This window comes from Aedes aegypti, chromosome 3 (genome assembly GCF_002204515.2).
Source record: "Aedes aegypti strain LVP_AGWG chromosome 3, AaegL5.0 Primary Assembly, whole genome shotgun sequence".
In the NCBI taxonomy this organism is placed as follows: Eukaryota; Metazoa; Arthropoda; class Insecta; order Diptera; family Culicidae; genus Aedes; species Aedes aegypti.
Genome location: NC_035109.1, coordinates 403,405,403 through 403,420,035, shown reverse-complemented (window position 1 = coordinate 403,420,035; position 14,633 = coordinate 403,405,403). Strand labels below are relative to the sequence as shown.

The 14,633-nt window shown below is 43.3% G+C and overlaps 1 protein-coding gene across 15 annotated transcripts in view; it reads left to right on the top strand.

The window, feature by feature from the left end:
* The window catches only part of LOC5564140 (echinoderm microtubule-associated protein-like 2), a 97,668-nt gene that overhangs the window by 30,163 nt on the left and 52,872 nt on the right, over nt 1–14,633 (top strand). For 2 of the 15 annotated variants that reach the window (XM_021855609.1, XM_021855603.1), the window contains exons 2-3: nt 2,174–2,211; nt 3,445–3,781. In XM_021855609.1, coding sequence (XP_021711301.1) covers nt 3,517–3,781 — 265 coding nt within the window. In that variant the 5' untranslated portion in view covers nt 2,174–2,211; nt 3,445–3,516. Of the gene's footprint in view, nt 1–2,173; nt 2,599–3,441; nt 3,782–14,633 lie in introns of all 15 variants that reach the window. The other 13 variants (XM_021855608.1, XM_021855602.1, XM_021855605.1 and 10 more) reach the window with 10 other exon arrangements.

Genomic DNA, 14,633 nt, shown 5'->3' with positions numbered 1-14,633 from the left:
AGAAGCTAATTTTCGTTTCTCTCCTTCTTATTTTTTCGGACGCTACGTCCCAACTGGGACAGAGCCTGCCTCTAGGCTTAGTGTTTTTATGGGCACGTCCACAGTTATTAACTGACAGCTTACTTGGTCATTGACCATTTTTGCATTTGTATATCGTGGGGCAAGAACGAAGATCCTGAGAAGTCGAGAAAATTTCCATTACGAAAAGATCCTCGACCGGTGAGATTTAAACATACGACCCTCAGCTTGGTCTGGCTGAATAGCTGCGTGTTTACCGCTACGGCTACCTGGGTCCCAGATAGCCGTAGTGGTACTTCTCTACTAAATTCTTTGTTTCGATAAAGTTGAACGTCAAACAAGGGGTGAAATGCAAGTTTTCTGGAACGATAATGCAACTATATGAGCTTTGATATTAAAATCAACGGAACTAGAACTAGGTATGTTGCATATGCTTCTATTGATTCATATTTGAAACCATTTTCAGAATGCATTTCTTTGAAAGATGTTTCGCGTGTTACTTGGGAAACGTAAACACGGACCAGTCATATGAACAGGCTATTTATACGACCTATTATCATTCTCAAGAATCAGTTATCAATGAAAGGCGCCAAAAACAGAAAAATAAAAATTGAAAAATATCTAAAAGCAAATGTGCCAGTGCTTAAATTAATTTTGCTCGAATGATATCAGTAAAAAAATCCTTGGTTGAATTTTCTGGATTATGTTATGGAGCCTCCAGAAATTAAACAAGGAAGTATTATAAAGAAAGATTCCTTTTAGAATTTAAAGATTTAATTCCTTAGAGACTTTTCTAGGGGTTTACACAAGGATTTTACAAAACAAAATCATCCCGGAGTATATTCACGCATTTCACTGTGTATGAAAGCCAAATTTTGATTTAAGTATATTTAAAAATTTAGCTGTTTTCAATTATTCCGCAATTATTATTAAGGTGATTATAAAGCGAAGCCAAACTTTGAATTTTCGAGTGCACAAGACTGGAGAAACTGACAACAGTTCGCGTTGAAAACCAATCAAATTGCTTGCTTGCTGGTGATGACCAATGGGATAAATTTTCAACGCGGAGCGCTGTTCGGTTCTCAAGTCTTGTGCTCTTGAAAATTTGAGGTGTGGCTTCGTTCTATAATCACCTTAAGGTGATTTAAGTAGCAAACTGGTTGTATGTTTACTGTTCATAAAGGCATAACTGTCCCATGTGGAATTAGTACGCGTTGAGAAAACAGCGCTCAAAGTTTGAAGTTTGTATTTTCATACAAATGTATATAATTTTCTAGTAAACTTTTGAATGCAATATTCATTTAGCTCCACCCCACAGAATACTCATTTTGCTAATATTGATCAGTAAAAAATATAAAGTTGAACATAATTCCAGTTTTGCGGTTGCTATTTGGGTTCAAAGTTCATATATAGACTGTTATGCCTTTATTTTTCAATATGGGACTGCACTAACTTCATATTTTTCCACAACATTTTCAAATAAAGTGTATAAATTTTCATATGCCTAGTGAAGTGCATATTAAAACATGAATGTTGCGATGAAAAAAGGTGTTGGTTCGAAAATCAATATGGGACAGGTATGCTTTTATGGGCAGTTTAGCTCCCATGCAATTTTTGCGGAGTTTAAAATTGCTGAAAAACTACATTACCGTCAAATTAGAGTTTTTGTCATTTACACCCCTTTGCTTCTAACCTACTCATATGATCCATCCGGATCATATCGATTAATGTCTTGCTAATCAAGTTTTACTGTTCAATTTAATATTTGTTATTAATATATCCACAATAATTAGTGGCTCATCTTGCCCCACAATGTCATGCTGCTCGTGTGTCCATAGATCACCCGGTATGCGAACCAATAATAAAGCCATCACAACCACGCAATGGCTTTTCAAACAGGCAGTCCTACGATAGGCAAATCTCGACACGTAAAAACATTTGTTATATCATTAGCCGCACCTAATTGACAACGGCAGACACGGCCACAATTTATACTGTAGCAGCCCTCCCCCTTAAATCTTGTATATTCCTTCTGGATCATTTTCCTTCCCTCATAATGCTATTATTTTTAATTATTGTCATTCTCCATTCATTGCCACTTCCTTCCTTATTTTGCTAATAATTCACTCTCATATCTCTCCCGGTTTCATTCCAGACGAAGCGACCGAGTGACAGACTACTCGTAGTAGGCCGGTAGGAGCGGAAATTGATATTCCACCGCCATCGCACCTTCACCATTACTGCATTGATTGTCGCACAAATCGCACCAGGGGGACAACTGACATTATAAAGCAAAGTAGGCTGCCACCTATCTATCTATCGCCGAATAGTGCAGGGTGGGGCCGCACGTGTGAGGGGGCGTATGTGTGACAGACCGCGAGCTTGTGATAGCTATTTGCTGGATCGCAGTTTTTTTTTTATCGAATATTCATTTCGAATGACATCATTACAACGCAGACAACAAACCATCCAGTCCATCCAGAAAAAGTGAAAAGCAGTAAATAACCGCCCACCGAAACCACCCCCCTTTGTGTCGGGGGTTGTCGTCAGAGTCGTCACGGCGTACACTACCTGCCGAAAGTATGGAATCGCACTCGATTTGACCTTCCGAAAAGTTTAGAACCGCTACAACGGCAACTTGTTGATTCTAAACCAGTGGTTCCCAGCATTTTCAGAGTTGCGGTCCCCTTGAGATACTACAAACGTTCTTTCAATTCAACCCGTGAAAGAAAGATCTCTCTGTTTTAAAATAAAGTTTTAGACACGAGTTGTCGTGTTATTCTGTCCAGTACTGTATAGAAATCAGAGATAGCACTTTTTTTTGTACAAAAATCCAGTTTGTCCACCTCAAGTTCAAGTGGAATTTAATAAAACTTCAGGAAGATACACCTAAAACCTCACCATGAGTCTTGCAAGGAACTCTTCCGGAATTCTCACAGATTTCCCCAAAACCAACGAAAAAATTGACGCTTTTACACGAAAAAATATCAGAGAGATAAAATTACAACAGCACCACTTCGAAGACAAAAAAAAATTGACGGACACTTCATATTAACAGAGCATTCTCGAGAATTATTTCGTTATTTATAAAGAGCTATTTAGAATATAAGTTTGTTAAAATATGTCGTAAATCTTTTGACTATTTGCGATGAATAAATAAGCATTATTGTTTATATAGCTTATAAAGTTATTATCAAAATTTTTATTACTATTTTTACTACTTTTCTTGCAAAAATATATTCTCCATGGTATTTTAGGTTTTTTAATTGCTATTGTATGCCCAACTATTGCTTGTTTTGATTTTATTTATTGGCTGTTTTTGGATAAACTAATGATGGTCATCCTCTTCCTAGGGCATGATAACATTTTTCCATATTCAAATCGAGTCTTGCAATAATCGGTAATGCGATTCCTTTCTTTTAGCAGGTAGTGTACCTTGACTGATAGATTTTCGCATAGAGAGCCGACTCTGTGCCAGTGGTTATAGGGAGAAGAAATATGAGCGCCGCCGTCAGCGCCGACCAAACCATGTTCGGCGACGGCATCGACAAACACAACAACAACAATAATAATAACAATAATGGTGATCGCGAGTCGCGAAATAATAATGGCACCCACGCATTTGAGACAATTTCGGAGTCTACGACGACGTCCGCCAGCAGCAGTTCCATCTTCAAGAGCTCAATGACCACCACCGCCAGCAATGTGAGCCGCTCCTCATCGTACCATTTGCAGCATCTCAAAAGCGCCTACGGAGCGTCCGGTGAGTTGGGATTCTCTATGGTTGGGATTATACTTTTAAGCCGTGATGTGATTAAGTCTGACGGATGTAATTCATTGCCATTCCTATGGGTTTGCTAGACTGAAAGTTTTTCGGCCCACATTCTCCGAACTAGTAAGGTTTGCCACACCTTGGAAGTGTAATCTGGATTTCTAAATCGATCGGATAATATCACATTTATCTACAAGCATTTCTGATTAGATGATATCATGTTTTTGAGTTGAGCATGCTGATGACTAAGTTGCTCAATCGAGGATGGATTGTTTAGCTCGATCTATATTCATGATATCACATATTTTCATCTTTTAAACGTTCCACGTCCATGGATTTATTAAACAAATTATGGATGATTCCTCACTACACTGCCTATAAAAGCACAACTGTACTATATGAAAAAGTAGGTATGGAGAAAACAGCACTCAAAATTGGAAGTTTGTCTTTTCTTACAAATATTCATAATTTTCTAGTACATTTCTGGATACGGAAATAATTTGGCATTGTCATACAGATAAATCATTTTGTATGAAATGATCAGAAAAAACATTAAAGTAGAATACAATTCTCGCTATGTAGTTGCTATTTGGAATGAATGTTCATATAGATACTGTTATGTCACATTTCATTCAAATGGATCCCCAAATTTCATGCGACTGCATACCCTTTACATATTTCCATAGCTTTTCCCAAAGCCATAACAAGGAAGACAAAAATGTTTACGTCTAAACCGTCTGTTTGCGTCTTCATGAAATTTTCTCCATATTTTGAGACTTTTATTTTCAGTGATGTGAAATCAAGGTGGCCGGTATGGCGTAGGAGATCAGAATATAACTTTTTTGCTGATACATTTAGGCCAATGCAATGTTAAACAATGCTTTAGAACAACCGATTTGGAGCAACTTCGCCGAAGAACTTTTTTAACAGATAAGTTAGGGTGATCCTGAAAAATCATTTTTTTCTCAATAACTTTTTATGCGCTAATTTTTCGCAAAAAAACTTTGTTCCGAGCACTTTTAGATCTTTCCATTGTGAAACTACTATTCTATCTCTTATGGTTGCAGAGCTATCAAAGATTTTCTTCGATAAAATGGTTGTTTTCAACCAGGGAGAAAACCGTGAGGACGTTTTTTTGTTTAAATATCATTCAATTCAGAACATGTTGCTCTTCAACCCTCCCACTAACTACAACTCCAAACTATGGATGCGAAGGCCGATATCACCGTCCATTGCTGGACGTCACACTAACCCTCATTCACTTCCCGTGTGATCGTTTTAATAATTTAAATATCTTGTGTATTTTGTGTTTTCGAATTATTCTTTACTCATTGTTTCGACAATGTCCTCTTAAGTTTTAAATGTACCGTCGATGGGGGTGACAATGGGTCTAGGGGGTGAGATTGGGTCAAAACGGAAAAATATGTTTTGTAAAATATTTCAGCTAATAACGCTGATATTACTAAAATTAATAATTCATATGTTAGGGAACATATTATTACACATAATTCATAACAATATGCATTTTTAGAAATAGTAGTTTTTGTTTACTACATCAATAAACTTGCATGTTGAAACTAGATAAAATTAACAACATTAAATTTCTCCTGTACAAAGTATCACTTATGTACTCTAGCCTCTATCGTTGTATTAGTAGAATGTTGAAAGTCTTTTCATTACACATCACAGGTATTTTCCGGAATCTGTTTGATTTTCCTACAAAAAAATCATTTTTTTCGATACGATGTCTAATACATTGAAAATGGGGGTGAGATTGGGTCAAGCAAGAACGATAGTAAATGAAATTCCAAGTCCACTTTTTTGACATTTTACGGTGCCGGGTGTTCTCTTTTTTCATTAAGATATGTTTATTCTTCCTAAATACAGCATCTCTGAAACATCAAACAAGTCTACTTAAGTATTCCGTGCATTAAATAACAATACAACACATTTTGACAATTTCTCAAACTAGCAACTGTGTTTCGTGCGCAGCAACATCGTAAATTTTTATCAAAAGGGTGTTTTTTTTCTAAATTTGATTATTTATTAGTGTTTTCATATTATAGAAACATCTCACGGAAGTACATACAGGGTGTTAGGTTCGTGAGTGCAGACATTTTAAGGGGTGATAGAGGACCATGTTAGATGAAAAAAATCGTTCTACGGATATGGTCAATTCTTAACTGTTACCGAGTTATTAAACATTTAATGTTTTAGGATATGTTTGTCTTTAAGTGGTTATAACTTTGGAATAGTTCAACGAATCTCAATTCTCTTACTTCCATTTGAAAGCTAATTAAATTTCCAATCTATTAACAACTTTACATCTAATGGGTTTTGCAAATAAATTCATTTTTAAGAGCAAATAAGTTCAAAGGTAGTGATTTTTCTCTTGTTTTTGTCAGTTTACTTTAAAAAATGCGTAATAAATTTCATGCTTGTCTTAAGCAAAGTTGTGTGCTTCAAGCTGCTCTACAATTCGTTCTTTGACACCAAACTGCTATCTCTACGCGTTCTCTTGCAATTTTGATTTGAACACGCCACTTTGGGTCATAAATTTTGGTCCGTAAACGCAACAGGTAACAGTTCATTTCACCCCACTGTGTTGCAAAACTTGACGCATTGTTTGCATCCGCGCACAGCACACTTGATCTCAGGTTTAGGCAACAACAGCTTGGCGCGTATGATTAAGCACACGCTGCTGTGCGTTCTTTTGCATGCTGTTTGAAACTCTTTTTTTGGCGCGGTAAATGGCTGGGCATGGCGTACCATTGGTACCTCGCGTACCTGCAGGAATAAAATAGACCCCTTTGTGCGGTCCTTAGCCTCTTGCCCAGCAACTCCTATCCCTACCTCCTCGTGGTACTGGCCGGGGTACGAGTAACCTTGGGGAAGATCGGGTAACCAACCCCCGGTGGGAACTTTGGTCGTATGCTGACAGGGAAGGGGGGGTTTGCTTTTGCTTTGCTTCTGCAAACCTTGAGCGTCTGTACTCCACGTTAGGAGCGGCTCACAACAGCGTCTGTTCCCCATGTCAGGGGCGGCTGATCATCGTCCGAGTGCCAGAGAAGGACTCTAAGCTAAACTGCGCACTATGGCCCTCCGAACATTTAGGGGGAATGGTCCTCCGGAAATTTAGGGGGTTGGTGTCAGGCCCTGCGAGCCAGCCGTAAAAACACATCAGCACAGGAACGTCAACGAGAGAATACGGACCGGAACAATCGGCAAAGACCACAGCGACGAAAATGGACTAGCGATTGGAAACTCGGTACGTGGAACTGCAAATCTCTCAACTTCATTGGAAGTACTCGCATACTCTCCGATGTACTGAAGACCCGCGGTTTCGACATCGTAGCGCTGCAGGAGGTGTGCTGGACAGGAGCATTGGTGCGAACGTTTAGGGGTAATCATACCATCTACCAGAGCTGCGGCAACACACGCGAGCTGGGAACAGCTTTTTATAGTGATGGGTGATATGCAAAGGCGCGTGATCGGGTGGTGGCCGATCAATGAACGAATGTGCAAGTTAAGAATCAAAGGCCGATTCTTTAACTTCAGCATAATTAACGTGCATAGCCCACACTCCGGAAGCACTGATGATGACAAGGACGCATTTTACGCGCAGCTCGAACGCGAGTACGACCGCTGCCCAAGCCACGACGTCAAGATCATCATAGGAGATTTGAACGCTCAGGTTGGCCAGGAGGAGGAGTTCAGACCGACGATTGGAAAGTTCAGCGCCCACCGGCTGACGAACGAGAACGGCCTACGACTGATAGATTTTGCCGCCTCCAAGAACATGGCCATTCGTAGCACCTATTTCCAGCACAGCCTCCCGTATCGGTACACCTGGAGATCACCTCAGCAGACAGAATCGCAAATCGACCACGTTTTGATCGATGGACGGCACTTCTCCGACATAACCGACGTCAGAACCTATCGTGGCGCCAACATTGACTCCGACCACTACCTGGTGATGGTGAAACTGCGCCCAAAACTATCCGTCATCAACAATGTACGGTACCGACGCCCGCCCCGGTACAATCTCGAGCGGCTGAAACAACCGGATGTCGCCAATGCGTACGCGCAGCATCTTGAGGCAGCGTTGCCGGATGAGGGCGAGCTCGATAGGGCCCCTCTTGAGGACTGCTGGAGGACAGTCAAAGCAGCCATTAACGACGCTGCCGAAAGCGTTGTCGGATATGTGGAACGGAGCTCAAGAAACGATTGGTTCGACGAGGAGTGCCAAGAGGTTTTAGAGGAGAAGAATGCAGCGCGGGCTGCAATGCTGCAGCATGGTACGCGGCAAAACGTGGAACGATACAGACTGAAGCGGAAACAGCAAACCCGCCTATTCCAGGACAAAAAGCGCCGCCTGGAAGAGGTGGAATGCCAAGAGATGGAGTTGCTGTACCGTTCTCGAGAAACGCGGAAGTTCTATCAGAAGCTCAACACATCCCGCAAAGGCTTCGTGCCGCGAGCTGAGATGTGCCGGGATAAGGATGGGAGCATCTTGACGGACGGACGCGAGGTGATCGAAAGGTGGAAGCAGCACTACGATGAACACCTGAATGGCGCAGAGAACACAGGCACAGAAGGTCAGGACAGCGAAGGCGATGGCTACGTCAGCACAGCGGACAGCGGAAATCAACCAGCTCCCACGATGGGGGAAGTTAAGGATGCCATTCAACAGCTCAAGAACAACAAAGCCGCTGGCAAGGATGGTATCGGAGCCGAACTCATCAAGATGGGCCCGGACAGGTTGGCCGCTTGTCTGCATCGGCTGATAGTCAGAATCTGGGAAACGGAACAGCTACCGGAGGAGTGGAAGCAAGGCGTTATATGCCCTATCTACAAAAAGGGCGACAAACTGGAGTGTGAAAATTATCGTGCAATCACCATCCTAAACGCCGCCTATAAAGTACTATCACAGATTCTCTTCCGTCGTCTATCACCTATAGCAAACGAGTTCGTGGGAAGTTATCAAGCAGGTTTCATCGACGGCCGCTCGACAACGGACCAGATCTTTTCCGTGCGGCAAATCCTCCAGAAATGCCGTGAGTACCAGGTCCCTACGCACCATTTGTTCATCGATTTCAAGGCGGCATACGATAGTATCGACCGCATAGAGCTATGGAAAATCATGGACGAGAACAGCTTTCCCGGGAAGCTCACAAGATTGATCAGAGCAACGATGGACGGTGTGCAAAACTGCGTGAAGATCTCGGGCGAACACTCCAGTTCGTTCGAGTCTCGGCGGGGACTACGACAGGGCGACGGACTTTCGTGCCTGTTGTTCAATATTGCGCTTGAAGGTGTCATGCGGAGAGCCGGACTTAACAGTCGAGGCACGATTTTCACGAGATCCGGACAATTTGTTTGCTTCGCGGACGACATGGATATTATTGGGAGAAAATTTGAAACGGTGGCAGATTTGTTCACCCGCCTGAAACGCGAAGCAACAAAAGTCGGGCTAATGGTGAATGCGTCGAAAACAAAGTACATGCTGGTTGGCGGAACTGAGCGCGACAGGACCCGCCTAGGAAGCAGTGTTACGATAGACGGGGATACCTTCGAGGTGGTGGACGAGTTCGTCTACCTCGGATCCTTGTTGACGGCTGACAACAATGTTAGTCGGGAAATACGAAGGCGCATCATCAGCGGAAGTCGTGCCTACTATGGGCTCCAGAAGAAACTGCGGTCAAGAAAGATTCACCCCCGCACCAAATGCACGATGTACAAAACGCTCATAAGACCGGTAGTCCTCTATGGGCATGAGGCGTGGACTATGCTCGAGGAGGACTTGCAAGCTCTTGGGGTTTTCGAACGCCGAGTGCTAAGGACGATCTTCGGCGGCGTGCAGGAGAACGGCGTGTGGCGGCGAAGGATGAACCACGAGCTCGCTCAACTCTACGGCGAACCCAGTATCGTGAAGGTAGCTAAAGCTGGAAGGATACGCTGGGCAGGGCATGTTGCAAGAATGCCGGACAACAACCCTGTAAAGATGGTGTTCGCCACGAATCCGGTCGGAACAAGAAGGCGTGGGGCGCAGCGAGCTAGGTGGATTGACCAGGTACACCAGGACCTGGAGAGCGTGGGTCACAGTCGAGGATGGAGAGAAGCGGCCATGAACCGAGGGAATTGGCGAAATATTGTTGGCGAGGCTTTATCAAGATAATTGATGTAAAGCCAAATAAGTAAGTAAGTAAGTAAGTTGAAACTCATTTTTGTCCGATGGAAATCAACTTTTCAAAATGTTGAAGGAGTGTAGTAAAACATTGATCGGTTTGTTATTTTTTTGTTGATGATTGATCTTAATGTTTCAAAGTACTGCATAATAGTATTGATGAAACAACATTCAACATACAGAAAATGTTTATCTGGTTGATTCATATCAGTTTATTTGAAGGCTCTGTGCAATGTTCCAAAGACTGCAAGGATGCTGCTAAACATTTGGAAGCAGTAACACGCTTACGATACTTAAAAGCTTTGAATGTATCCCAGTCCCAATTTTACTGTGAATCTAATTCAACTGTTAACGCCAGGAGTTAAATTGTTTAATGATTCATTCAAAAATAACCTAGAAACTTTGCTAGAAGTTTCCCCAGCCCCATTAACTATTCAAGAATATCTCGAGAAATTAATTCAGGGATGCATCCAGACATTTAAAAAAAAAGTGTCTACACCGACGAATTGTCAAATAAACTCTTCTATGAATTTTTCAGCTCTTCTTTAAGAAATTGTTCATGGTAACACTCACCAAATTTGTAGTGGAATTCGTTTAAAAGTGCTTACTAAATTCATCCTGATATTTACTAAGATATTCGTGTTGAAATTTATCTAGGGATTACATCAGGAATCTCTCAGGTTCTCTTATAAAAGCAGAATAATCGTCAACAAATTCAAAATGGATTTTCTCCAGATGTTTTTTGAGGAATACATGTAATTTTCAATTCAATTCTTCTCAAATTATCCAACAAATTCTTCATAGAGGTGCTGAAAAATGTTTGAAACAAGAAATCTCATGAGGATATCGATGAATGAGTTGATGCAAAAATTGAATTCCAGGAATCCTTGAAAAAATCTTCAATAGACTCGATGGAAAAATGTCTGATAATATTCCTTGAAGAACCACTCGAAGTTTGGTTAATTGTGTTTACTTTAAAGATCCATTCCTCCAGAATTGATCTGGAAATTCCTCCAGAGTTTCTCCAGGAATTTTTCTATACATTCTTTCGGAGTTCTTCCAGCTATTCTTCCGAAGTTCCTCTGGAGCTCCACCGGTAGTTTCTCAACAGTTCTTCCGAAAAAGTCTCCAGAGCTCCACCGAGAATTTGTTCTTCGGCAATTCCTTGGGACTTCATCCGGGTACTCTTAGGGAGTTTCTTCTGGAATTACTTCGAAGCTCCACTGATTTTTTTTTCAAACGTTGCTTCCTAAATTCCTCTGGAATCCCTCCCACAATTTCTCCGGAGCTCCTCCAGGAACTGTACTGTAGTTCCTTTAGGAATTTACACGCGAGTTGCTTCAAGAATCTGGCAGCTTCTCCAGAAATTCTACCGCAGTTTCTCCAGGAATCCTGCCGGTTGTTCCTCCGAGAATTTTCCAAGAATATACCCGAGAGTTTTCATGGAAGGCCTCCAGGAATTCCTCCAAAACTTTCTTCAGGAGTTCTTCCACAAATTCCTTTGAGAGGTCCTCCAAGAATTTCTGAGGATTCTTTTCCCGGGAATTTCTTCAAAATTTTCATAGGGAGTTCCTTCAAGAATCCCTTGAGACCTCATTCTAAAATTCCTGAGTTCGTAGGAAGTCGCTATGAAGAAAATCCAATGAAATTCCCTGTAGAACTCTGGAGGAACTCCGGAGGATATGCTGGATGGAATTCAGAAGAATTACTGCAACAATTTTGGAAGAATTTCTTTAGCAACTCCGGAGGAATTACCGTTGAAGCTACGAAGGAATTATCGGAGGAACTCTGAAGGAGCCCTGGACAAATTCGTACATAACACTTAAGGAACTCCTTAGCCGAGTGGTTAGACTCCGCGGCTACAAAGCAAAGCCATGCTGAAGGTGTCTGGGTTCGATTCCCGGTCGGTCCAGGATCTTTTTGTAGTGGAAGTTTCCTTGACTTCCCTGGGCATAGAGTATCATCGTACTTGTCAAACGAGATACGAATGCGAAAATGGCAACTTTGGCAAAGAAAGCTCTCAGTTAATAACTGTGGAAGTACTCATAAGAACACTAAGCTAGTGAGGTCGTTAATGCCAAAAAGAAGAAGAAGACTTAAGGAACTCCGGAGGAATACCATGAGGAACTCTGGGATATTTCACGGAGAAAATCTAGGGGAATTTCCGGAGTAACTCTTGAGGAATTCCTAGCGGAATTCCGGAGGATTTCCGATAAATTACTGCACGAACTCTGGAAAATTCCTGGAGGAATTGCTTGAGGAACTCCGACAAAAATTCCATGAGGAACTCTGAAGAAATTCGTAGCGGACCTCCAAAAGAATTCCTGGAGGAATTGTGGAATATTTTCTAGAGAAACTTCGAAACAAAATCCTGAAGGAACTATGGAGGAAATCCTGGAGGAATCTGGCTGGGTTCGACTGTAACTCTTAATCGATCTGATATAACGGCTTCGCAGTCTTTCAGAAAATAAAACAAGGTTTATAACTTGCCCAACGTTTCAACCCGGGGTTGGTGTCTTGGAACTTTGGAGATATTTCTGAAGGATCTCCAAAGGAACTCCTTGAAGAACTCCGAGGATTTTCTGGAGGAACTCCGAAAGAATTCCTAGATCCATAAAGGGATTCCCGGCAAAAATTTCGAAAGAATTCTTGGAGGAATTTCTAGAGAAACTACGATGGAACTCCTTGAGAAACTCTGAGAGAATTCCTGGAGAAAATCCGAAAGAATTCCTGGAGAAACTTGGAAGCCCGGAGTACTTTGAAAAATTCCCGGTGGAGCTCTGGGGGATTTCCAGAAGGAAGTCTGCAGGAATTGCTGGATGAATGCCCAAAACAGCTCTGAAGGAATTCCTGGAGGAACTCTTAAAAAAATCCTGGAGGAATTCCAGATGAGTTGCTGGAGGAACTGGTTGGTAAATGGCTGGGCATGGCGTACCATTGGTACCTCGCGTACCTGAAGGAATAAAATAGACCTCTTTGTGCGGTCCTTAGCCTCTTGCCCAGCAACTCCTATCCCTACCTCCTCGCGGTACTGGCCGGGGTACGAGTAACCAACCCCCGGTGGGAACTTTGGTCGTATGCTGACAGGGAAGGGGGGGTTTGCTTTTGCTTTTGCTTCTGCAAACCTGGAGCGTCTGTACTCCATGTTAGGAGCGGCTCACAACAGCGTCTGTTCCCCATGTCAGGGGCGGCTGATCATCGTCCGAGTGCCAGAGAAGGACTCTAAGCTAAACTGCGCACTATGGTCCTCCGAACATTTAGGGGGAATGGTCCTCCGGAAATCTAGGGGGTTGGTGTCAGGCCCTGCAAGCCAGCCGTAAAAAAATCAAGCAACGAATAATCAACGAGAGAATACGAACCGGGACAATCGGCGAAGACCACAGCGACGTAAAGGGACTAGCGATTGGAAGCTCGGTACGTGGAACTGTAAATCTCTCAACTTCATCGGGAGCACACGCATACTCGCCGACGTGCTGAAGGACCGTGGATTCGGCATCGTAGCGTTGCAGGAAGTGTGTTGGAAGGGATCAATGGTGCGAACGTTTAGAGGTAACCATACCATCTACCAGAGCTGCGGCAATACACATGAGCTGGGAACAGCTTTTATAGTGATGGGTGATATGCAGAGGCGCGTGATCGGGTGGTGGCCGATTAATGAGAGAATGTGCAAGTTGAGGATCAAAGGCCGGTTCTTCAACTTCAGCATAATAAACGTGCACAGCCCTCACTCCGGAAGCACTGATGATGATAAAGACGCTTTTTACGCGCAGCTTGAACGCGAGTACGACAGTTGCCCAAGCCACAACGTCAAAATCATCATAGGAGATCTAAACGCTCAGGTTGGCCAGGAGGAGGAATTCAGACCGACGATTGGAAAGTTCAGCGCCCACCGGCTGACGAATGAAAACGGCCTACGACTGATTGATTTTGCCGCCTCCAAGAATATGGCCATTCGTAGCACCTACTTCCAGCACAGCCTTCCGTACCGATACACCTGGAGATCACCACAGCAGACAGAATCGCAAATCGACCACGTTCTGATTGATGGTCGGCACTTCTCCGACATTATCGACGTCAGGACCTATCGTGGCGCTAACATCGACTCTGACCACTATCTATCAAACTGCGCCCAAAACTCTCCGTCGTTAACAACGTACGGTACCGACGGCCGCCCCGGTATGATCTAGAGCGGCTCAAGCAACCGGATGTCGCAGCGGCATACGCGCAGCAACTCGAGGCTGCATTACCGGAAGAGGGTGAGCTGGACGAAGCCCCTCTTGAGGACTGCTGGAGAACAGTAAAAGCAGCCATTGACGATGCAGCTGAGAGCAACGTCGGGTACGTGGGACGGAGTCGACGGAACGATTGGTTCGACGAGGAGTGCCAGGAGGTTTTGAAGGAGAAGAATGCAGCGCGGGCGGTCATGCTGCAGCAAGGGACCCGGCAGAACGTGGAACGCTATAAACGGAAACGGCAACAGCAGACCCGCCTCTTTCGGGAGAAAAAACGCCGCCTGGAGGAGACGGAGTGCGAGGAGATGGAACAGCTGTGCCGGTCTCAGGAAACGCGTAGGTTCTATCAGAAGCTCAACGCATCCCGCAACGGCTTCGTGCCGCGAGCCGAGATGTGCAGGGATAAGGATGGGAGCATTCTAAC